The sequence below is a fragment of the Pan paniscus genome, chromosome 7 (genome assembly GCF_029289425.2).
Source record: "Pan paniscus chromosome 7, NHGRI_mPanPan1-v2.0_pri, whole genome shotgun sequence".
NCBI lineage: Eukaryota > Metazoa > Chordata > Mammalia > Primates > Hominidae > Pan > Pan paniscus.
In genome coordinates, this window is record NC_073256.2 from 158357281 (window position 1) to 158384141 (window position 26861).

The 26861-nt window shown below is 40.7% G+C and overlaps 1 protein-coding gene across 25 annotated transcripts in view; it reads right to left on the bottom strand.

The window, feature by feature from the left end:
* The window catches only part of PTK2 (protein tyrosine kinase 2), a 345218-nt gene that overhangs the window by 304670 nt on the left and 13687 nt on the right, over nt 1-26861 (bottom strand). For 2 of the 25 annotated variants that reach the window (XM_057303096.2, XM_057303095.2), the window contains exon 1: nt 22640-22656. The exons of 21 other annotated variants lie outside the window; for them this stretch is intronic. Coding sequence is in view for 1 of the 4 variants with exons in the window: in XM_055116981.3 (XP_054972956.1) it covers nt 22640-22663 (24 nt within the window). In the remaining 3 variants the exon portion in view is untranslated. Of the gene's footprint in view, nt 1-22639; nt 22755-26861 lie in introns of those variants that run through there. 2 more of the 25 variants (XM_055116981.3, XM_055116995.2) reach the window with 2 other exon arrangements.

Consider the following 26861-nt stretch of genomic DNA (forward strand, 5'->3'; position numbering starts at 1 on the left):
CAAGAAACCTGAATTCCAGTCCTAGTTCTGTCACTAGAGCAAGTTTGGGCACTGTGAGCAAGTTATACATGTCTTTTACATTTATTTCCCTCGAAGACAGGCAAATAACTACACCACACTTTGCTAAGCTTATGGATGGTATCAAACAGCCAACTATATAGCCACACAATTTGTTATTACATTTGCTATTTCCAAGAAATGTATCTAATCCTAAAAATAATTCAGCAACCATACCAGATCTCCAGATAAAACTTCAAATTCCAAATGCAAAGTTTCCTTTAAGATTTGGTACTACAGGCCGAGCGTGGTGGCTCACACCTGTAATCCCAGCACTTTTGGAGGCCGAGGAGAGTGGATCACGAGGTCAGGAGATGGAGACCGTCCTGGCTAACACAGTGAAACCCTGTCTCTACTAAAACTACAAAAAAATTAGCCGGGCGTGGTGGCGGGCACCTGTAGTCCCAGCTACTTGGGAGGCTGAGGCAGGAGAATGGCGTGAACCTGGGAGGTGGAGCTTGCAGTGAGCCAAGGCCGCGCCACTGGTCTCCAGCCTGAGCGACAGAGCGAGACTCCATCTCAAAAAGAAAAAAAAAAAAAAAAAAAGATTTGGTACTACAAATCAGTCTCACCAAGTTAATACTAGAGAGCTCACCTAACAAAAAGTACTTATAGTACACATTTTTTTAAAGGCAATGATTTAAGCCTGGTAAGGAAATTTTAGATAAAAGAAAGCAAAGGTTTCTTTTATAGGTTTAATTCTTTTAAAGATTTCATTTAGAGGTTTATTCCTTCAACCATACAACCCAACTGGAGTGGTGGTGTTTTAGGAAAACTGCCTCCTCTTTTGCAATTTATTGAGTTAGTATCTTTAAACTCAAAAATATCTGGGCCTGGTGTGGTGGCTCATGCCTGTAATCCCAGGCAGAGACAGGTGGATCACATGAGGCCAGGAGTTCAAGACCAGCCTGGCCAACATGGCAAAACCCCGTCTCTACTAAAAAAAAATACAAAAATTAGCCAGGAGCTACTCAGGAGGCTGAGACAGGGGAATCGCTTGAATCCGGGAGGTGGAGGTTGTAGTGAGCTGAGATCACACCACTGCCTGGGCAACAGAGCAAGACTCTGTCTCAAAATTAAAAAAAAAAAAAAAGGAAGGAAGAAAGGAAGGGAGGAAGGGAAGAAGGGAGGGAGGAAGGGAGGGAGGGAGGGAAAAAAATTATGTGGTTATTTTTACTCATTTCAACAAATTCTTGCTGTTTTGTGTGGCAATGAAGACAGCAGTCCCATAGTAAAGAGCTAAAGAAAACTGTGTACAAGCATCCAGCAATGCCAAAAGCTCTATCAGTCTACTATGCCTACTACAAACACACATACTCTGTGAGGGGCCTAAGGGGCCTCCTGTATAGGACACACAGCTCGAGCATACTCTACAGTCATCACACCTGTAATCCCAGCACTGTGGAAGGCCGAGGCGTGTAGATCATGAGGTGAGGAGATCGAGACCATCCTGGCTAACACAGTGAAACCTACTAAAAATACAAAAAATTAGCCGGGCGTGGTGGCTACTCCCAGCTACTCAGGACGCTGAGGCAGAGAATGGCGTGAATCCGGGAGGCGGAGCTTGCAGTGAGCTGAGATCACGCCACTGCACCCCAGCCTGGGCGACAGAGCCAGACTCCCTCAAAAAAACAAAAAAACAAAACAAAAAAAAACACAGAATGTCCACCCTCCTTTCCCAGCATTAGTGACACTCCTCACTCATGGCAATCCTACAAACTTCCTGGCCCTTGTAGGTCCCCCCCCACCCAACCTACCTAGGCTTCCTCTGCTTGCCCTTTAAGTGCTCTCCTGGGGACCCTATTCTTTGTGTTAAGTACATTCCCTTTGCAGTGCAAAAGCAGCCATAGACAATATATAAACAATTTGAATGCATCCCAATAAATACATATTTACAAAAGCAGATTTGGCCCACGTGCTATAGTTTCCTCAGCCCTGTAACAGACCACTGATACCAACACGCATGAACCTTAAGGCCTTGCCTCTCCCTCTAATACAGCCTATATATGTTCTTCCTCCTATAAATATATACCCTATAACAATGAACAGCTTATAATAGCATCTCCTCTTAACTAATTCTTTCCACGAGCTATACTCTGTGCTAAGAGTCTTAGGAGTACTCAGTCCTCAAAATAACCTCTCAAGGAATTATCCCTGTTACACATTTCCGGAAGTTCAGATTTAGAAGGTTATCTAATTTTCCAAAGTCACATAATAATAAAAAGCCAAGCTAAGAATCAAATTCAGGTGTCTGACCCCAAAAATCCTGCCCTTAACCATGACCAGTTGCCCAATCTAACTCTTTCACCTCACTGATCTCTCACCCCTAAGATCCCTGCTCTCCAATTCCATGGCCATCCATTTAATTCAAGTTACAGTGTTGCAAAAACAAAAACAAAACAAAACCTCCTAACTGATCTACTTTCTTTATTACAGTGCCCCCTTCAATTCAACTTCTTCACCAGTACCTACCTGAGTGACCTTTCCTAAAACAAATTACGTCAACCGCTCAAAAGTCTTCAATAGCTCTCATTACTTTGAGGGATATTAGAAATTCTTTGCTTTGAAAAGCAATTTTCCAACTGTGTTCCCTATTCTGCTGACATTTATCTGGGGCATCAAAGCATACCTTCTAAGCCTTTACCTCTTCCTCCTCACAATATTTCTCATCATCCCATTCCAAATAGAATATTCCAGGGGGAACAGGGAAGAGGAGAACTTGAGGGGGGTTAGGGGGTTAAGAGGGAGAAGGAGAGAAAGAACAGAACCAAACCACTAGCTTCCTATCTCATTTTCCATCACTTGCTCATTCCTTTTCTATGGTAGGGTCATACTGAACAACCTCAACTTCCCTTAATGTGCCATGCTATTTCTTACAAACAAGCCTTTACTTATGCCAGTCCTTCTGCCTGGAAGGTTCTTCCCTTCCCCCACCCAGCTTACTCCTAATCATCCTTCAAAGTTCAGTTCAAGTGCAACCAAAAATCTGCCTTCCATGACCCTCCTCCCACCTAAGACTGATGTGGATGCACTACCCTATGCATGAATGTTTCTACCACAGGATTTAGCCCACTGAACTATAATCAATAATTTGCCTGTTTTTTAAGAGACAGGGTCTTGCTCTATCTTCCAGGCTGGAGTGCAGTGAGGAGAGCCTAGTTCACTGTAGTCTCAGACACCTGAGCTCAAGCAATCCTCCCACCTGAGCCTCCCTCAGCCACACCATCACGCACCCAGCTAATTTCTTTTTTTTTTTTTTTTCTGGAGATAGGGTCTCACTCTGTCATCCAGGCTGGATTGTGGCAATGCGATCAAGCTCACTGCAGTCTCAACCTCCCAGGTTCATGCGATTCTCCTACATCGGTCTCCCAAGTAGTTGGGACCACAGGTAGGCACCACCCCCAGCCCCAGGTAAATTTTTTTTTTTTTTTTTTTTTGGTAGAGAAGGGAGTCTCACTATATTACCCAGGCTGGTCTCAAACTCCTGGACTCAAGCGATCCACCCGTCTTGGCCTCTCTCCGCCTCCCAAAGTGCTAGGATCACAGGCATGTGCCACTGAGACCATTTCTCATTTAACTTACTTTTCAGAACCAAGTATAATGCTAGCAACAGTATATGCAAATGCAAAGAAAGGTTTTTTCATTTATTCATATACAGAGATCTGCTATACATTCCTGGCATCATTCCAGGAACAAAAATTCAAAGACACTCAGACCTTGCTAGCCCTTAATGAGTTTCAACTACAAATTCTTTGCTCCCAAGAAAAAAGGTATTTATCCTATATCCTCTTTCTCTCCAAAAGACAGAACATTCACCAATGGCTTTACAGAATTTTGATGGTCCTGCTATCATGAACGGATATGGAAACTAAGACCTAATAATCCTTTTTTGACATTGCATGCATCATGTAATATGAAGAGTGTCGGCCTGGGCATTAGGAAACCTGATTTCTATTGTTTAGAAAAAAAACGCTATTACTTTTAAAGAAAACAAAATCCAAACTCTTTATTATGACCCTTACTTGTCAAGCCAAGTCTAACTCTCTAGTCTAAAGTCTCTCAGCACTGTCTCTTACGAATCCTACACTCTGGCAAAACTAAACTATTGTCAGTTTACAGAGCAACTTGTACTTTCTCTCACATCTCTATGCCATCTGCTGCTCCTTCTACCTAGATCTTCTTCCCATTGCTTAACTTGATGTACATGTGGTAGGGGCTGCTCTGTCTCACCCCAGGTTAGATGCCCCTCTCCTGCACTCCACAGCATTTCTTCACTCAATATAGGTTATTAAGTGACAGACACAAGCCATGCATTGCACAAGGTATTGGACATGCACGGTACCAGAGACATGACCCTACCCCAAAGGAATCTTGTGGTGAAGCTTACTAGAGAGGCCATTAAAATTTTGCCTTTTCTGTCAGTCTCTTCCTCCTCCAAGTAAACAACAATATTCTAGGCCAGGCGTGGTGGCTCACGCCTGTAATTCCAGCACTTTGGGAGGCTAGGGCAGGTGGATCATCTGAGATCAGGAGTTCGAGACCAGCCTGGCCAACATGGCAAAACCCCGTCTCTACTAAAAATACAAAAATTAGCCAGGCATGGTGGCACACACCTGGAATCCCAGCTACTTGGGAGGCTGAGACAGGAGAATCACTCGAATCCAGGAGGAAGGGGTTGCAGTGAGCCAAGAACGCGCCACTGCACTCCAGCCTGGGTGACAGAGCAAGACTCCATCTCAAAAAGAGAAAGATTCTAGGGACAGTGACAACCTCTTTCAGCTCTGCAGCCTCAGGACCTAAACACCAGGTAAACAACTTAAGCACTATTAATTAAAACCAAAGTAAAGGTCAAAAAAGCTCCAGTTGGTTGCAGTTGGAAGCATTTCTTCTTTCCATGCACTCTGCCTTTCCTGCCTCCTTTCTATTAGGAATGTAAACCTAAAAACATCACTTGTTGAATTATTCTGACACTCTTGGAACTGGCTTTCTTCTCTTCATTAAATGCGAAGACAAACCATCCCAGTTACTCCCCACATCTACTTTTTGTTCACCATTGTATACCCAACAGTATGCACCATTATCTAAAACAGCATCTAGAGCGCATGATTATCGATAAACATTTATATGATGCATGAATGACTTAATGAATAAATGAATGGATACACTGGTATTGAGTACCTCAGCCACATTCTGATAACCGCTTTTTGCTTTATGTTTTATTCTATGTAGTTAAAGGAGAATTTAAGCAAGTTACAAGCCTCCATTCTATCAACACTAGGCTTACTGCCCACTTACTGTTTTAGCAACAGGCAACTTAATGCATGTTGAATCCTGTTTTAGCAACAGGCAACTTAATGCATGTTGAATCCTAACTCTTCTTATTCCATGATTTAATCCATCTTTACTAAGAACAGAAATCTATTTGTAACTATGAAACTGATAAAATATAAGTATAAAAATCTGAACTAGTTCAAACAGAGTATAAAGTAGCTATTTCTCAAATTATAAAATTAAAAGTCTTAAATTCTTTTTCTCCAGATGGATAAAGAAAAATTAAAGTTGGCTTATTATACAATGATATACATGTTTATCTCCACATTCTCAACTCTGAAGATATTTTAAGATGGATATTCCCTACCCTTTGTGCATGAATGAGTGTATTTTAAGATAGGTATAAATAGATGCTTGGGCTGCTCTGAACCCTTTTCCCTTTTAACCTGCAAACTAAAATTTTCCATACCACACTAAATCTGTGCTTCATTATCACATAGAATATTTCCTTTCACCACCTTGCTTTCAATGTTCTCATTTCAATGCACAATCCAACTTGGCCAGCCTTCTATCATTCTTTTCTCACTACCTCCAAATAACAATCCTGATCATAACAATAGCAGCTTCATGTGTGTGGAGTGTCTATATTAGCTCATTACTCCTCACAGCCCTAACTGGTTACTATAATTGTTTCCACTTTACATACAAGGAAACAGACTTAAAGAAGTTACTAAGTTTTCCAGGGTCACACAGCAAAGAAGGGAGAGACCAGGAATTCAAATACTGGTTTATCAGCACTCAAAATCATGCTGCTATTCTTGCTTCCCAAATTAACCACGTAATATTGTTAAAACAATAAACATGATCTGGGCTTTCCAAAGCAAGCATGACAGAAAGTTCTTACCACAGCTGAGTAATGTTCAATATGACATACTGACAAATTATAAGTTATCTGGCTGGAATTAAACAAGTAGGATGAGCCCCTGGAAAAGAAAATGTCTGTTTGATGCTAAGTGCTAAATAAGGCTCAAACCCAGTATTTCTTTCTTTCTTTCTTTTTTTTTTTTTTTTTGAGACGGAGTCTCTCTCTGTCAGGCAGGCTGGAGTGCAGCGGTGCAATCTCGGCTCACTGCAACCTCCACCTCCCAGGTTCAAGCAATTCTCCTGCCTCAGCCTCCCGAGTGGCTAGGATTGCAGAGGCCTGCCACCACGCCCAGCTAATTTTGTATTTTTAGTAGAGACAGGGTTTCACCATGTTGGCCAGGCTGGTCTCCAACTCCTGACCTCGTGATCTGCCCGCCTCGGCCTCCCAAAGTGCTGGGATTACAGACGTGAGCCACCGCGCCTAGCCTAACCCAACATTTCTTAATCCATATCCTAACAATTTAACTCATCTATGAAGCTCCCCAATGTTCAAAATACACAACCACTTTATACCAATTTTCCCTTCTTCTAAACTCAGTCTATCAATAGTTCCTGCACTTAACACAAGCTGCAACCTATATTCTGAAAGAACACAGGCCAGAAGTAACTTTCTGAAAAACCAAAAATACATTAAGAATGTGAATACGTTATGAAAATCACCAGAGCAAACAAAAGCTTCTTTATGCTTCAAAATAATTTTTTATTCAAAAATATTCTAATACTAGACTGGCACTGCTGAAAGGTGGGAATACTGTGTCTCATTCACTATCTCTGCACTGATGCTTAGTACACGGTTTGCCATCTAACTGGTACTAAGCTACTGACTAAACCAATACCCTAAAAGAGGCTGTAAAATTATTGAATTTTAAAAACCAATATTAACAGTAATAACTTGCCCATTTTGTATGCATAGCAAATGACGAATATAAACTGTTTTCCAGTTTTTAGATCAATATAAATCAGGGAATGATGAAGATTAGCCCTTAAATTCCCACAGTAGAAATAACTACACTGTTAGGAACTGTACTTACGAACATCGAGTTGATCCTGCCCTAAAAAAAAAAAATCGTTTTTAATTATTTATATGACTAGCCAAGCACTAAGAACTATATAACACATTTACAAAAGAGTTACAATTCACAATAATTTCTACTAAACAGAAGAGAAAAAACAGATTAGAGAGGTTAAGGAGCTTGGTCAACATCATACAGGGAGCAAGGATCAGATATGAATGCAAAGCAAAAATCTGTCTACAGCTTGTGCTCTTCACCGCTGTTCTATTCTGCATTGTAAAAAATATCCCCACAAAATTATATTGTGTGAAAGGCTTAAAATGTCAAAGAGACATTATTCTACTTAAACTAATCAATAGGCATAGTCAATACATTCAACACAAGACAACTCTTCTATCATACCTGAGAAAACTAATGGCTATCATGATATATGGTAAGGGCCATGTTGTCTACCTGAGAAAAACACCAAAAGAAACTATGGGAACAGACACCAAAAAAAGGATCTATCTATAAGCCAAATTCAAGAAATAATTCGAGCAGCAACTCCTATGGGGGCTGGAAGAGGTAACTGATCAGGGACGCAAAATCATTTGAGCATCATGGCCCAGCTGAAACTGGTGACCATTACCTGAGTAACAGAAGCAGTTTGCGAAGTGAACAGCTTCAGGTTTAGATAAGGAAAAATAAGCACATTGCACCCTGTCACTCCTCTTGAAAGCAACTAGAAAGCCTGAACAGAGTAACTGCAGAAGCTATTTGAGGACTCTGAAAAGTAAACAGTAGCAGGTGGATGAGGGAGGAATAGAATTCAAACCACCACCAAATCAGCATATTTAAACAAGACCCAGAGTCTCCTCCTAACATAACATCCAAAAAGTCGGGGATACAATCCAAACTTACTCTGCACAGGAGGAACCAGGAAAACCTCAATTCCCATAGAAAAAGAAAATCAAGACAAGCCAATACTGAGATGACACAAAGGTCAGAATTATCTCACAAAGACTTTAAAACAGCTATTATACAAATAATCCTATAAACAAGCACACACACAATATACTTGCTATCACTAATTATCTTCCCTTTATCTCACCTCTCCACCATAACTTCTCTATCCAAGATTACCAATGACCTCAATACTGCTAAATCCAATGGTCAATACTTAGATATTACTTCCTCTGTCAGCTGCAACTGACAGGTAATTATTCCTGCTTCCCTTCTCTTGCTTTCCAGGACACCATCTTCTCCTGGTTTTCTTCTTACCTCACAGGTGGTTTCTTTCCAGTCTCTACAGCTGTTCTTCCTCTTCTTGCAAACTTGTCAATTCTAGAGTTCCCCAAGACTCTGTCCTTTCTCTTATTTATGCTCACCTCCTAGGCAAGCTCACTTTAAAAGCTACCTTTATGCTAACTGTAGCTCAGATTTCTTCCAAAATCCCAACTTGAAAATCCAGTTGCCTGGTTGTTGTGCTGGACTGTTGTCAATTCTGCATCATTACCACCTTCTATATTCACCTGTGTGACATAGGGAAGCCAGAACTACATTTCCTACAAACCCCTTCCTGCTACAACTCAGGGTTAGAGTCAACTAATAAGGGCAACTCGTGCAAGACTGGTAAGATAAAAGAGCACACTACCCTCTGGAGGCAGCTGTAGGTTGATGTGCTGGGAGAAAAAAATAACTCACCTACTTCTGAAACTAAGACCTAGATAGAGCAGCTCCTACTAGGAATTCCCAGCAGCTTCGGAGAAACTCCAAGAACCATCCACTTCAACCACAGCAGCAGAGGCTTCAATTCTGAGACCTCTGCCCATCTCAGATGAGCTCCTGGGAAGTACACACTGTGAACAGCTGCTTCCTTGACCTTCAATTCTCCAACTCTTCCCACAGTAGTGAAGGACTATAATTCTGTGTATTTAAAAAAGTGTCTAGAGCAGCTTCTCTTTTCCTGAACAATTCCTCATGGATACACTATGCTGGGGACCAGCTTCTAGATCCTCAGAGAAGTGAAACATCACTTAAGCGAATAAAAATGTCCAAGAGACATTTCAAAGCTCAGATATTGATCTTTCTCCTCCAAACCTTCTTTACATACTCTTCTCTATGTCAGTTCTTGGCAACTCTCTCCTTCCAGTTGTCCAGGCCAAAAAACAATGGATGTCATCCTTGTCTCTTTTATTCCTCACACTCCATGTTCAACCTTGTCAGCAAATAATGTCAGCTCTTCCTGGCAAATCTGCCAAGAAACTGTCCACTTTGCTCCACATCCTCCACCATCACCACGACTTGTGCCATCATCACCATTCACTCAAATGAACTCAACAGCCACCTGACAGGTCCCCTGCTTCTAACCTTGCTGCTCTGGTGCCTATCCTCAACATTGCAGATGAAGTCAAATCTCAATCCGATTGCAGATAAAGTCAAATCTCAATCAGATGTCATCACTTCTCTGCTCAAAACCCTAAATGGCTCTCCATCTTATGTGGATAACTTAACCATGTTAAGTTGTCTGACTACAACATGTCTGACTACAACAGACAACATGTCTGACTACAACAGACAAAGAAATATGTCAAAACAAACAAACAAACAAAAAAAAAACTTGCTTAAGACTATAAGCTTTTCAATAAGAACAGTTGCTCAAAGAGTTGAGGATACTGATAACAACATCAATGTCAGTCAAACACAAGGCAAATAATTTTTGAATGATTTTCCTTGGTTGTTGACGTTGCTCAACTGTTTATTCAAGGAGTCAATGCCAACCTTGAAGTAACTAAAAAATTAGTCTCTAAGAATAGTCTGTGTGGAACTACAAATAATATTTTCAAAGCTGAGAAAACACTAATTTAGTACAATCTGAAGTGGAATCTACTAAGATGCATGATAATAACTGGTGATAGTAAAAATATATGGGGAGCAGAAAAATGATTTGCTGCACAAATTTACAAAAATTAAGAAAGTATTATGGTTATTCATCAGCAAGTACTATGTAGAAAGTATTTAAATCTGTCAGGTGTTATTGGACCAGTAGCATCCACAGTGAACTTCATTAGCTCTTGTAGACTTAACCATTGTCAGTTCCTTGAATTTGTCAGAAATAGAAACTGAGTATCTTGACTTGGCCTACCACACAGCAGTTAAATGGACAGTGGTAGGTTTTATTGTAACTTTATGACCTTAGAGTCAAGACTCAAATTTTTCTAAAAGAGCCTCCTTCAGTTAACACTGTTACCAAACACTGAATAGCTCTGCAATCAATTTTTTCTACAGACTTGATGTTTCTTAATGGATTCAATTTAAGTTTACAAAGGAAAACAGTAGTTATATGAGGAATTTATACTGCAGTAAAGTCATTTCAATGACAGCTAACATTTGAATCACAAGTTGCATTAAGCTTCTTTATATACTTCTCGTATGTGAAAGTTAAAACAAAAAGCAAGATTTCAATTCTGTGCAAATTTGCAGTGGATATATTTTCTGGGTTCAAACTACATTCCAGTAGCATTTTTCAAACTCCGATGCAACTACAAAGAAAATTTACATATTTCAAAATCCATTTAACTGTGCAATTGAGGTGCTTCCATCTAACCACCAATAGGAAGTGATTAATCTGCAATGCAATGACATGCTAGAAGGCAATTATCAAGGAGAATCTAATAGAATTCTATAAATGCCTTCTAAGCAATGAATATGCTCCTGAACTGCTATCAGTATTTCGATGTATCCTGTCAGGATTAAGACATTTTTCAAAGATAAAATATGTAAAATCTCCTTGCAGATTAGCATTAAGAGATGAACACTTGTAATTGATGTTGATAATAGCAAACACTAAGTTCAAACTCTAATTTAGCCAAATGTTATCCACCTCCTCCCCTAAAAAAAAAACATCCATTCCTCTCATTAGACCTGTATTTTTTTAAATTATGCTCAATTGTTTTTATTATTTTAATTAATAAATAATTGTTAATTTTTTTTAGATGGAGTCTCATTCTGTCACCCAGGCTGGAGTACAGTGGCATGATCTCAGCTCACTGCAACCTCCACCTCCCAGGTTCAAGTGATTCACCTGCCTCGGCCTCCCGAGTAGCTGCAACTACAGGCGCACGCCACCACGCCTGGCAAGTTTCTGTATTTTTAGCAGAAACGGGGTTTCACCATGTTGGCCAGGCTGGTCTTTAACTCCTGACCTCGAGTGATCTGCCTCCCTCCGCCTCCCAAAGTGCTGGGATTACAGGCACGAGCCACCGTGCCCAGCCTCAATTACTGTTTTTATATTTTGAATTCAGTCGATGAAAATTTGTGGAAATTTGTTTTCTCTCATTATTTAAATACCTACATAATATTCTTGTTTTGCCTATTCATCTGCAAAACCTAAAATATTCACTATCTGCCCCTTTACAAAAAAGTTCACCGATCCTTGTTTTAGTCAACTAGATTCCCAGGTCTTCCGCACACTGGTAGAGTTAAGACACGTTTTGTCCAGCTTTAGCTTTCTCGGTTGCTTTTCCTTTTAAACTAAGTCTGCCATTTTACATTTATTGCTGACAAATTTCACCCTATGGATTTTACCACTTCATTACCACCTGTCAAAATATTTTAAAAATCTAAAATTCTAAAAATGAGCTGTCTCCCAGTGTGACTCCTGTTCTTTATTCAAATCCCTGATAGAAATGTTAGAACAGATGTCAAGTATGACACACTTCTGGAGACATCCTCACCTGTGTGTAGAAATTCTAATTTTTCAGTTTCGTGGTAAATGTTACTGTATGTGGTTACAACATACCTTATATCTAGGAGCAATAATAATTTCTTGAACTCCCTAGTAATGACAGAAATAATAATTTGCTTTGCTAGGGCTTATGCAGTAAAGGATTAACCACCTTGCTCAAAGAAAAGTTTGGCCCTTTGCCCAGATCCTGGGAGGTAATCTTTAAGCTCTTGGAAGCTCGTCCGATAAAGCTGTCTTTGTTTACCTGGGGACCCTGACCCACAGCAAACACCAGGCTTGACCTTTGGATGGGGCTGGAGAGTAAGCTCACCTATGATTCTCCATCAAATGGTCATTTGACTTTTCTGGGTTATTTACTTACTCATCTCTAAAGTAAAAGCTTTGGATCCTAAATTTAGATATACCCCTAAAATTCTAGATTACGTAAAGCAAAGAGTAAAAGGGGCACACATACACACACACGTAAAAAAAAAAAAAAGCAGCAGCAAAGTTTGCTTTCCAATAAAATGGTCAAAAAGGCAAACTCATAGGATAGATGTAAATCAAAGACATCAGCTCTTTGCCAACCACATAATCAACCATGTACTGTTTAAAATTAACCCACATGTTGACAACATGCACTTAAAACTAAGTTATTTCTGCTATCTGATTTCTCAAGACAATTCCTTAGGATCCAATATTATTTTTTCCAAACAGAAAACAAAACTTGCCACCTAAACTTTGCCATGACCTAGGCAAAGTAGATTCAAAGCTTTTTTCCTACCTTGGAATTACAATTAGCCCCAGCCTGAAATTCTGAGAGTGATATCTTAACCAGTCTAGGTTTTCACTTTTGACTTCTATGCCACTGCTAGATTCCATCATTTCTTATATCTTTGCCCCATCACACTTTGCCTTTAATAGAAGTCACAATTTTTCTCAACAGGAAAGAAGAAACTTTCTTACAGATTGCCCCATTTTCACTCTCTTAAGTTCTCTCTGCTCCATATGGAGCAGCTTACCAAGTTCATCAAATCTCTGCAGGGACTGCTATTATCTGTAGTCTGTAATCCCTAAATTACATGTAATAATGCTGACATCAAGTATGAACCAATCCAGTGCAGACTCCAGAACACAATACGAATCTGCCTGATGCTCATATCTCAACAACTGCTCGGCAGCCGCCCTGCTTCTCCTGCTTTGCTCAACTAAGGGCTCACCATGACAGCACGATTTAGGGATTGTCTTACAACTCACTATTCACACATTTCTAATCCAACTGAGGAAACTACACTCATCTGTGGTACTGGTGTATCCTACCTAAAAGTGACACCATCTCTCATAGCCACATGAAAACTAAGATACGTTAATACTCTACAAACTTTAGCTTTCTCTAATGTTCATAGCATGTTGAAGCATTCCATGCCCATCAGTCTCCGGCTCGCTTTTTATGTACCAAAAATGTGTCTTATTCTGTCTTTCGGAAAGGAGGAGAAACTAGGGAAAAACATTCCAATTGCTGGTTGATACAGTTCAACTTAGAAAACAGTTGCATGTGTTTGCATTTTACTTGGCAGTTTGAGATGCATTACATTTAAAGTAAAAATCCTGTGATTGGGATGATGTTTTCCTTGCCAACACAAACCTTTAGAGTACACCAGATGTGTACAATCTAACAAAAAGTGGTTCCTCCTTTTGGTTGGACTCCTTTCTGATAATGTGATGAAAGCTCTAGAATTCTCTCCCCAGGGAAAAACAGCTCACATACATACACAATTCTGCTTAGAATTTCAGGGGTTCATGGACCTAAGAGACAATGTTCCCTCATCAAAGCAATCACTAAGATATTCCAGGAAAAAAAAAATTAAGAGCAAAAAGAGCTTCATGAACTCATCACCAAAGAAAAAATCTGGAAGCCATCCTGGAATTACGCTGGATTCCTTCTCTCTCAGCCTTGCCATTTCACTTACTTAGTCACGCCTGTAGATGAACTCAGAAACAGGCTTCACATCAATCCCTACTCTCCATTTCCTCAGTTGTGCCCTTAAGTCCTTCATTTATATGTACAACATAATTAAAAGAACATATAGTCTATTATTAAATAGACTGTATGTTACTAAATTCGACCTCTGAACTTTATCCCTCTCACTTTACTAAATAACAGCAGGTGAGCCATTTCCTTAATGACAAAGGTTGGGTGACTTTTCCCCTTCTAATGTGGATTACTACCTTCCTTACTGATCTTGTGCCTCTAGTCCAGTCATCCTCCTACCATCTAAATCTGTTCTTGCTGCCCTAGGACGTAAAAAATTTATATCAGAATCAAGTGCAAACTGCTTTGATCCTGCCCAGTATCGACTGCATATCCTTCTCTACCCGACCCAACCTATTTCTCCGGATGTGATAAAAATATTCAGTTCCACAAAACCCCAGCCTCTCACATCTCCATGCCTTTGCACATGAGTGGAATCCACTTCCCATCTTTCGCTGAAAAACACTTTACAAAGAGGTCACCACATCTAGTCCACAGCCAGTTTTTATATGGTTCCTGGACTAAGAATGATTTTTACATTATTAAAGCGTTGAGGAGAGGGGGGAGGGGGAACAAAGGAAGAAAAATTTAGAGGAAATGCGATAGGCTGTATGTGTATATGCGGCCCCCGAAGGCTGAAGTTTCTACCCTCCGGCCTTTAAGAGGGGAAGTCTGCCGACCCCTGAGGTTGGGCATCACGAGGGACTTGCCCTCCAGATTGTCAGAGCACGCTAAGAGACAACTGCACACATCATGCTGCATGCCAGGGAACTATAACAGTCTCACTCCCCTCAAGTCTATACCTTCAGGGCTTAATACCGTACCAGGCACAAAACAGTATTTTTTAAATGGCGAACAAATGAATTAACTGAATGAACCAGCTCAAGAACTGGTGAAATCACATTAAATGGAAAGGACCTGTGCCTTTAGTAGTAAAACACTACTTACGTCTGTTAAAGATACTATTAACAACATTAGCACCTTACGTTTGTATACCACTCTACACAGTAACTGCACATATAACCTCAAAGGCTAAGACCATAAAAACTACACTTTATAAATAAGGACATTGAGAAGCACAGAAACTAACTTGCCAAAAGTCACATGACTAAAGGCAGAGCCAATATTTGAAGTCGGGTCTTGTTTCTTAGATAAAATGCATTTTCTCTTAAACAGACTACACAACTACAATATCTAGACACTTACACAATAGACTACACAACTACAATATCTAGACACTTACACAATACCTCTCTACAAAAATCACAATACCTAGACACTTCAATTACTAATGCCTGAGATTCAGGAGACAGATAAAATTTAATTTCTGAGCCACTATTTAACTATGATAATTTTCAAGTTAATGCTACTTTCTGGGGAGAAAAAAATGAAATGGACACCCAAAATAAACACTAGGCTAAAAGGTCCCAGAATAACCACAAGCTAAAAATTTTCTTTTTTCCTTAAGAATCAGTCCTTGGGAAAGCAACACAAAATTAAACAGCTTAATTAACAAATGCCACTGAAAGGAAAGCAGCTGCAGTCACAGCATGAACTCCTTGCCTGTCAGCTAAGCTAAAACAAACTGGCAGTTGAGGCAGTCACTTGTCTTTAAGCTTCAGTTTGGGTAGAACAGAATCCAAAAGCTGATAATGTACATTAACACCTCAACTTCAGCCAGAAAACAACACAAGTGTTTCCAGAGGCAGAAAATAGAAACTCTATTAACTTTTTAAAAAGCCTAATAATGTTAGTCTAATCTTTTTTTCATAACTAAGGTATAACTTAGGCATAGCTGGAGTTTAAGTGGCTAGGTACCTAAAAGTTTCTAAGTTGAGACCAAGATTTTAGCCAAATTCTACTACAATATAGGTCTATTTAAGACAACATTAATTTCAAAGAATTGGTAACATACAGAACACATTTTCTGACTACAATCCAATTCTAGAAATGTCACAAGATACAATGAAAAAAAGCTCATTTGTTTGTAATTTATCAAACACTTTAAAATAAATCATGAATCATCAAAGGAATCAGTAGAATTTACAAAATATGTCTAAATATTAAACTTCTTTATTAAATAGAACAATAAATGCTTTATGGGCCAGGTGTGGTGGCTCCTGCCTGTAATTCCAGCACTTTGGGAGGCCAAGGCGGGAAGACTGCTTAAGCCCAGGAGCTAGAGACCAAGTTTGGCAACATAGTGGGACCCTATCTCTAAAGAAAATTTAAAAATTAGCCAGGTGTGGTAATGTGTACACCTGCTAGTCCCAGAAACTCAGAAGGCTGAAGCAGGAGGATCGCTTGAACCTGGGAGGTCAAGACTGCAGTGTGCAGCATGGGCGCAGTAGCTCATGTCTGTAATCCCAGCACTTTGGGAGGCCAAAGTGGGCAGATCACGAGGTCAGGAGATCGAGACCATCCTGGCCAACACGGTGAAACCCCGTCTCTACTAAAAATACAAAAAATAGCTGGGCATGGTGGTGCACACCTGTAGTCCCAGCTACTCAGGAGGCTGAGGCAGGAGAATTGCTTGCACCTAGGAGGTGGAGGTTGCAGTGAGACGAGACAGCACCACTCCCCTCCAGCCTGGGTGACAGAGCAAGACTGTCCAAAAAAAAAAAAAATACTGCAGTGAGCTGTGATCATCCAACTGGACTCCAGCCTAAGTGAGAGAATGAGACTTTGCCTCAAAATAATAATAATAAATGCTTTATGAACTAAATAAAAATACTTCACATCAAAACTTAGCCCTTGGATAAAGAGAGAGTCCTTAAAAAAATCAAAACAATAAAAAGTACTCATCATAAAGGAAAAAAGAAATAAAGCTTATGATATTAAAATTAAGAACTTTAGTTCCCTACAGTAACCAAAACAGCATGGTACTGGTACCAAAACAGAGATATAGACCAATGGAACAGAACAGAGCCCTAAGAAATAATGCCGCATATCTACAACTATCTGATCTTTGACAAATCTGACAAAAACAAGAAATGGGGAAAGGATTCCCTATTTAATAAATGGTGCTGGGAAAACTGGCTAGCCATATGTAGAAAGCTGAATCTGGTTCCCTTCCTTACACCTTATACAAAAAATTAACTCAACATGGATTAAAGACTTAAATGTTAGACCTAAAACCATAAAAACCCTAGAAGAAAACCTAGGCAATACCATTCAGGACATAGGCATGGGCAAGGACTTCATGTCTAAAACACCAAAAGCAATGGCAACAAAAGCCAAAATAGACAAATGGGATCTAATTAAATTAAAGAGCTTCTGCACAGCAAAAGAAACTATCATCAGACTGAACAGGCAACCTAGAGAATGGGAGAAAATTTTTGCAATCTACTCATCTGACAAAGGGCTAATATCCAGAATCTACAATGAACTCAAACAAATTTACAAGAAAAAAATCAAACGACCCCATCAACAAGTGGGCGAAGGATATGAACAGACACTTCTCAAAAGAAGACATTTATGCAGCCAAGAGACACATGAAAAAATGCTCATCATCACTGGCCATCAGAGAAATGCAAATCAAAACCACAATGAGATACCATCTCACACCAGTTAGAATGACAATCATTAAAAAGTCAGGAAACAACAGGTGCTGGAGAGGATGTGGAGAAATAGGAACACTTTTACACTGTTGGTGGGACTGTAAACTAGTTCAACCATTGTGGAAGTCAGTGTGGTGATTCCTCAGGGATCTAGAACCAGAAATACCATTTGACCCAGCCATCCCATTACTGGGTATATACCCAAAGGACTATAAATCATGCTGCTATAAAGACACATGCACACATATGTTTATTGTGGCACTATTCACAACAGCAGAGACTTGGAACCAACCCAAATGTCCATCAGTGATAGACTGGATTAAGATAATGTGGCACATATACACCATGGAATACTATGCAGCCATAAAAAACGATGAGTTCATGTCCTTTGTAGGGACATGGATGAAGCTGGAAACCATCATTCTCAGCAAACTATCGCAAGGACAAAAAAACCAAACACCCCATGTTCTCACTCATATGTGGGAAATGAACAATGAGAACACATGGACACGGGAAGGGGAACATCACACACCGGGGCCTGTTGTGGGGTGGGGGGAAGGGGGAGGGAAAGCATTAGGAGATATACTTAATGTTAAATGACAAGTTAATGGGTGCAGCACACCAACATGGCACATGTATACATATGTAACAAACCTGCACGTTGTGCACATGTACCCTAAACCTTAAAGTATTAAAAAAAGAAAAAAAAAAAAAAAAAGAACTTTAGCTCCAAGACACCTCACAGGTAAAAAAAACAAACCACAAACTGGAAGAAAATATTCACAACACATAATGATAAAGGATTGCAATCCACACATAGAAAGAACAGCTACAAGTCAATTAAAAAAAAAAAAAAAAAAGGCCAGAAACTTAATAGGTCCTTCACAGAAGACAAAACAGATAGCAAATATATTAAAAGTGGCTCAACATCATTACTAATAAGGGAAGTTCAAATTAAAGCCACAATAAGATATGACACAACCTCCAAAATGACAAAACTGAAAAAGTCAGACAAAATAAACTACAGACAAGGATGTGGAACAACAGGAGTGATACGGTTTGGCTGTGTCCCCACCCAAATCTCATCTTGAATTGTAGCTCCCACAATTCCTATGTGTTGTGGCAGGGACCGGTGGGAGGTAACTGAATCATAAGGCGGGCTCTTTCCCGTGATGTTCTCGTGATACTGAGTAAGTTTCATGAGATCTGATGGTTTTATAAGGGGGAGTTCCCTTATACAAGCTCTCTTGACTGCTGCCATCCGTGTACAATGTGAGTTTGCTCCTCCTTCCCTCCTACCATGATTGTGGGGCCTCCCCAGCCATGTGGAATGTAAGTCAATTAAATCTCTTTCCTTTCTAAATTACCCAGTCTCGGATATGTCTTTATCAGTAGCGTGAAAACACACTAATACAAGGAGTCATTATATTAGTGGTGATATAAATTGGTATAACTACTTTGGGAAGCAATTTGGCAGTAACTAGTCAGGTTGAAGACTGGCCAGCCCTATAACTCAGCAATCACACTCCTAGATACATAGGCTATGCACATCCATGTCTATGAGCAATAAGAGTGTTCACATTTGTGTGGCAGTGTTTGCAGTACAGCAAGAGACTGCAAACAACCCAGCTGCCCATCAATTGTAGGCTAGATTACACAACAGTGAAAATGAATGAAAACTATCATACAGCACCTAAGTTTTAAAATCAGAGAGCAGGATGAGAGGAAAAAAGAAAATCAAGTCATATAAAGACATATAGCATGATACCCTTAGTATAAAGTTCGGCCGGGCACGGTGGCTCACGCCTGTAATCCCAGCACTTTGGGAGGCCGAGGCAGGCGGATCGGATCACGAGGTCAGGAGATCGAGACCATCCTGGCTAACATGGTGAAACTCCGTCTCTACTAAAAATATAAAAAATTAGCCAGGCATGGTGGTAGGCGCCTGTAGTCCCAGCTACTCGGGAGGCTGAGGCGAGAGAATGGTGTGAACCCAGGAGGCGGAGGTTGCAGTGAGCTGAGGTCACGCCACTGCACTTCAGCCTGGGTGACAGAGTGAGACTTCATCTCAAAAATATAAAAAATAAAATAAAGTTCAAAACAGACAAAACACGAAGAAATGGCAAAAACAGGTATTTGTCCTTCAAGTCGCCTGCTTGGGACTCTTCCAAGTCTACTTTTCCTCTTTCTGGCTCTAAAGCTTTTTTTTTTTTTTTGAGACAGAGTCTCACACTGTCGCCTGGGTTGGTGTGCAGTGGCGCAATCTTGGCTCACTGCAACCTCCACCTCCCAGGTTCAAACGATTCTCCTGCCTCAGCCTCCTGAGTAGCCAGGATTACAGGTGCCCGCCACCATGGCCAGCTAATTTTTTTTTTTTTTTGTATCTTTAGTACAGCTGGGGTTTCATTATGTTAGCCAGGCTGGTCTCGAACTCTTCACCTCGTGATCCGCCCACCTTGGCCTCCCAAAGTGCTGGGATTACAGGCATGAGCCACCGCACCCAGCCTCTAAAGCTTTTTAATAAACTTCCACTCCTGCTCTGGAAAAAAAAAAAAAGAAAAGAAAAAGAAATGGAAAAAAACAATATCATTCAATGACCACTGTTTTAAATGTCAGGGATTCAACAGGGAACAGAGAAACATTTTGCCCTCAGACTTTATGTCACCACCAAGAGAGAAAGAAACTAAAAAGTAAGTAAAATACAAACAGTAACAGATGGTGAAAAGGGCTTGAAAAGAAATGAAACACTGAGCGGGGCCAAGGAAGGATGTCTTCAGGAGAGGCGACATAAGGCTTCACTTACAGAGTGGCACCGGTGTGAGGGGTGGGAGTGGGACGGGACAGAACCTGTGGGGCAGGAGGGAAGGGTATGTGATCAGGGAACACACATTGGCCTTTCAAGGGCATGGGAAAATCCCACTGTTGAAGCTGGGCAGGAGGTACCTAGGAGTTTGCTTTGTTATCACCCTCTACACGAGAACAGCAAACTATGACCCACAGGCCAATGTGGCCCCACTTGTTTTTGTACAACCTGTGAGCTAAAAATGGTTTTACATCGTATATGGTTAAAGAAACTAAAACAATAATGTTTCACGGCATGTGAAAATTATAGAAAATTCAGATTTCAGTGTCTAAAGTTTTACTAGACACAGCCAGCTCATTCCTTTACATACAGCCCATGGATGCTGTAGCACTGTACAGCAGAGCTGAGTACTTGTGAGAGGTCACAGGTGGCCTGCAAAGCCTAGAATGTTTACTGTCTAGCCCTTCACAAAGAAAGTCTGCTAGCCCCTGACCTAGGGCATAACTAGGGACTTAACCAGGCTGACTTGGGTGTCCTTCCTCCAGGTTCTCAGAGCTCAGAGCATTCTTGAAGAAGGTAGAGATTATCTCTACCTTATATTTTACACATATTCTTTTGTATTTCTTCAGTTTAATCATTTTTTGAAAAAGATTAGCATATTTCTTTCATAAATCTTGCTCTATTAAAGCTCCACGCTTCACCAACTCAATTAAAAAAAAAAAACAATGACTCAGTTAAAAACAGACATGTACTGCTATCAGGAACATTAAACCAATACAGCAAAGCATAGCAAGCTACAGTTTATTTTGATTCAAGTACAGTTTTAAGAAAAGAACCTTCCAACTAAAGGCTCCAAGTCTGTGGAGAGTCCCCACCGCCTTGCTTAGCTCACTGGATCATTAAGATACACATTGGATCATTAAGATAGATACACACTGCATCATTAAGATAGATACGGGGGCTGGGTGCGGAGGCTCCCGCCTGTAATCCCAACACTTTGGGAGGCCGAGGCGGGCGGATCACAAGGTCAGGAGTTCGAGACCAGCCTGACCAACATGGTGAAACCCCATCTCTACTAAAAATACAGAAATTAGCCAGACATGGTGGCAGGTGCCTGTAATCCCAGCTACTCAGGAGACTGAGGCAGGAGAATCGCTTGAACCCGGGAGGCGGAGATTGCAGTGAGCCGAGATAGCACCACTGTACTCCAGCCTGGGCAACTGAGCAAGACTCAATCTCCAAAAAAAAAAAAAGAAAGAAAGAAAGAAAGAAAGAGAGAGAGAGAGAGAGAGAAAGAAAGAAAGAAAGAAAGAAAGAAAGAAAGAAAGAAAGAAAGAAAGAAAGAAAGAAAGAAAGAAAGGACACAGGACAGTCAGCTGCATCACCCACTCACAGAAGAACCTTAGAAAAGCAGCAGAGCTATATTCAATTCCTTCCCTATCTTTTTTAAAGAAATGCATCATGAATTATGTCACATTTTAGCAGGAGTTGTCCAATGTTAGCATACGTTTTCAGAAGCAAGTTACTTCACAACTTTTAAGTATGAACCAGTACCTTTAAAGAGTTAACAATACTTATTAAATAATAACCATGGCTGAAAGCGGTAATGAATAAACAGGGAATTCATTACAACATTGTTTCTGTATATGTTTGAAAACTTCTACAAGGTTTTCAGATTGAAGCTTTGTATTTTAATTTTAGTTATTAAATACGCATTTAACAGAAAAGTCACAGAATTCTCACTTGAAAGAATTCTATCTTTCAAAATCCTTGGTACAAAATATAGTTTTCCATCATCCTTACTAGTGGAAACTAAAAAAAGAAACAAACAGATGCTTATTTTAAAATCTAGGCCGGGTGTGGTGGCTCACACCTGCAATCCCAGCACTTTGGGAAGCCGAGGAAGGCAGATCTTCTGAGGTCAGGAGTTTGAGACCAGCCTGGCCAACAGAGCAAAACCCTGTCTCTACTAAAAATGCAAAAATTAGCCACACATGGTGACAGGTGCCTGTAATCCCAGCTACTCGGGAGGCTGAGGCAGGAGAATTGCTTGAACCCAGGAGGTGAAGGTTGCAGTGAGCCAAGATCATGCACTTCAGCCTGGGCAACAGAGTAAGACTCCATCTCAAAAAAAAAAAAAAAAAAAAAATCTTTGTTAAGGCTTTCATCAATGATCTGAGAAACTGAAAGGATATTCACCTAAAGGAATACTATGTAGTTGTATTATCTTAAAGTTTTCCAAGTCCTTGTTGAAGCCCCAATACAAACACCTACTTCTTTAATGTGTAAGAAAGGCATTATAACTGGTAAACTTGTCCATGTGCCTGCCAGTCTTTATGAAGACGGATGGTGTATTCCTCCAGTACAAGAAGGCTGGTTCATCACTGTCCTAGAGAGAGGGAAGTGAAGGAAGGAAGGAAGGAAGAAGGAAGGAAGGAAAGGAGGAAGGAGGGAAGGAGGGAGGGAGAGAAGAAGGGAGGGAGGGAGGTGCAATTTTACAAACTGAGCAAAGATGCAGGGAAGACTGAGCACTTTGAAAACTGGCAAACTTTTAATGTAAACATTTACTTTTAATAACTGTTACTTTTCATAAAGCGTTTAATAAGACCAAGCACTGCCGGGCACGGTGGCTCAGGCCTGTAATCCCAACACTTTGGAAGGCCAAGGTGGGTGGATCACCTGAAGTCAGGAGTTCAAGACCAGCCTGGCCAAGACGGTAAAACCCTGTCTCTACTAAAAATACAAATATCAGCCGGGTGTGGTGGCATGTGCCTGTAATCCCAGCTATTCGGGAGGCTGAGGCAGGGCAATTGCTTGAACCTGGGAGGCAGAGGTTGCAGTCAGCCGAGATCATGCCACTCCACTCCAGCCTGGCAGCCTGGGCGACACAGCAAGACTCTGTCTCAAAAAAAAAAAAAAAAAAAAAAAAAGACTAAGCATTACATGATCATGTAGTACAATCACATGCCACACAAGGAAATAGAGATTAGAAAACTTAACAAACAAGCCCAAGATCATAGAGCCAGGATTATGACCCCAACGCCATGCCCTTAACTACCGCAATCAACAGTGGTTATTCAACTTTCAAACTAAGACTCAGTGCCACCTTGCAACCCACACTTTGAAAACCAATGCCTTGCTACTCCAAGTATGGTCCACAGACCACCAGCCCTGGCATCACCTGGGAACTTAGGAAAAATGCAAGTCTGAGCCCTTCCCAGACAGACTGAATTGGAACTTAAAATATAACGAGATCCCTGGGTGGCATGTATGCACATTAAACGCTGAGAAGCCTTCATATAGTGCCTGCACACACTCTATTTTGAGGTAGTTTCTCCTATTCAAATACATATCCTAGAACGGTTAAAGGGAGCTTTCTTCTCTTCTGCTTGCTGTGATCCCAAACCAAAGGTAAACATGTGCTGGCAAGCTACCCCAGGTGGCGATGAAGAGTGGCCCTAACCTTTCCTCCACACCCATCCTCAGTCCCACTCCTTCATCTTTACCGCCCCTCTTGTACAGAGCCTAAACCACAGCTCAACTTACTGACTTATCTGAACCCTTCCTCCTCCTAGAGTAATAGACAATAAGGGAATGACTCCACTCAACATCCCCCGAGTTCCTTGAAATGTGCCCAGGAACTACCAAGCATGAATCTAGTGCACGGTTAAATTGGCAGAAGGGGACAGCTGGGACTACTTCAGGCATGTCCTCCGACCCTAACAACTGTGGACAAATAATCAAAAGATTGGTACTCTGTGAGCTAGAATGAGAGATCCCAACACAACTGTAATAACATTATATTACCAGTTAATAGGAAATACTGTGTGAATGGACAGAATATCCTGACATAGCTTTTCATCTTCTTTTTTTATTTTTTTATTTTTGTGAGATGCGGGTTTCAGTCTGTCACTCAGGCTACAGTGCAGTGGCATGATCATAACTCACTGCAGCCTCAACCTTCCGGGCTCAAGCAATACTCCCACCTCAGCCTCGTGAGTACCTGGGACTACAGGTATGCACCACCATGCCCAACTAATTTTGTTAAATTTTTGTAGGGACAAGGTCTCACTATGTTCCCCAGGCTGGTCTCAAACTCCTAGACTCAAGTGATCCTCCCGCCCAGGCCTCCCAAAGTGCTCGAATTACAGGCATTGAGTCACTGTGCCTGGCCTCATGACATTTTTAAAAATCTATGGTTTCAGCTACCTCTCTTGATACTAGAAATCAAATTTAAGATGCTTCAAACCAATCTCCACACGGTTCTCATCAACATCCAGGCTTTTGCCCATGTTTTTCTTCTCCTTAGAACCTTTTCCCCCATCCTTCCCCTCTCCACTTGGCTAATTCCTCTCCCCACTTGGCTAATTCCTATTGTTCCCTCAAGAGTGGGTGCTGTGACACCCCCGCCAGAATGCCACAGTGCCCTGCAACTTTGCACAGCACTATGACTGCCTAAGGGCAGGGATGGCAGGGCAGGTGCAATGGGAGACACTGGGTCTAAGACACAGATCAACATATAATAAATGCTTTCACAAAATTTCTCAGTTAAAACTGACATATTTGTAAGTTAAAATATCAATACTTAATAGTTATCTACTGAGTGTGCCACAGATTCACATTTCACCACCTAAATCAGTCTAAGAATCTACACTGTACCTTAGGGATAGATTTCACAGTCTATTAAAGGAACTCAATCATCTGTCTAGCTATATAGATTCCAAAAAATTCAAACTTTAAACAGCAAGGATACCCATATTAGTGGTTTTCAAATGCAGATCCACGTACCAGTGCAAGTCCCTGATGAGGTTTTGATAGTCAAGCCATATCTATCCACTAGAACTTTCTGCAATGATGAAAATGTTCTATACCAGCGCTGCCCAATGTAGTAGCCACTAGCCACATGTGGCTAATGAGCACTTGAAATGGGACTAGTGTAACTGAGGAATGGGCTTTTCAACTTCGCTTAACTGTAATTAATTTCAATTTAATTGGCCACATGTGGCTAGCGGTTACCATATCAGACATCAGGTTCAGGTCTAGACTCTGGAGTGAAATAAAAAAGAATGTGTTTTGGCTTCTTAATTTCAAGCAATGTTATTTGGTCCAACCCTCCTTCTGAAAAAGACTAAAAGAAAATATGGACAGAATATTTTTATAATCTTCAAAGCAACCACAACCTGACAAGACAAGAAATAAATAACAGGCAAAAATTGAAGTGAAACCAGGAAGTCAAAGAGATAAGCACAGAAACTACCTCTGCCCTCAGTGCACTTGCCAATTCTGAAAAGTCTCAACTTTCATTTTTAAGACAGTGCAGAGAGGGGGAGACAGGAATAAAAGACTGGGTCCTCCAAAACATATAACCCAAAACCCCACTACAGTAAGCAAGAACCCAAAAGGCTACACACCTCCAGAGAGTAAAACAGTAATGAACCAACTATCCAGCAGAACTAGAGCTATGAGGGGTCCAAACAATCTCAAGCCTTGAATTCGGTTTAAGGAGATCCCACACTGGCTGACGCAAAAGTAAGTGTTCTCTGGAGGAAGCGACCCTCATTCCAGGCCTCAAAAGAATCCTACAAATCATTTGGATCCAAATCTTATACCATAAATGAAAATTAAATCATAAACCTAAAAGTAAAATCTAAAACTTCTAGGAGAAAAAAATCAGAAAAACCTTTGTGGCCTAGGATTAGGCAACTCTTAAATATGACACATACACAAAAACACAACCCGTAAAGCAACAAACTCATAAATGGGACATCATCAAAACGTATAATTTATGCTCTTCAAGCCACTGTTAAGAAAATGAAAAAGCCAGCCATAACCTGGGAGAAAAATATAGTATGTATCTGATAAACAATTTGTATCCAGAATATATAGAGAACTCTCAAAACCCAAAAAAATGGAGGAAAAAAACACCTTTTTTTAAAATTTTCTAAGACAGAGTCTCATTCTGTCTCCCAGGCTGGAGTGCAGTGACACGATCTCGGCTGACTGCAACCTCTGCCGCCCAGGTTCAAGCAATTCTCCTGTCTCAGCCTCCTGAGTAGCTGGAATTACAAGCGTCCGCCACCATGCCCAGCTAATTTTTGTATTTTTAGTAGAGATGGGTTTTCGTCATGTTGGCCAGGCTGGTCTCCAACTCTTGACCTTAAGTGATCCACCTGCCTCGGCCTCCCAAAGTGCTGGGATTATAGGCGTGAGCCACGGTGCCCAGCTAACAACTTTAAAATGCATAAAAGATTTAAACACAGAGATATGCGGATGGCAAATAACCATATAAGAAGATGCTCAACACTATCAGTCATTTGAGAAACGCAAATTAAAACCACAATGAAATTCCATTACACACTGAATTAAAATGGCTAAAATGTACAAGACTGACAATAACGAGTGTTGCCCTAATGATGCAGAGCAACCAGAACTCTCATCCACTGCTGGTGGGAATGCAAAATGGTACAACTCTAGAAGATAGTTTGGCACTTTAAGA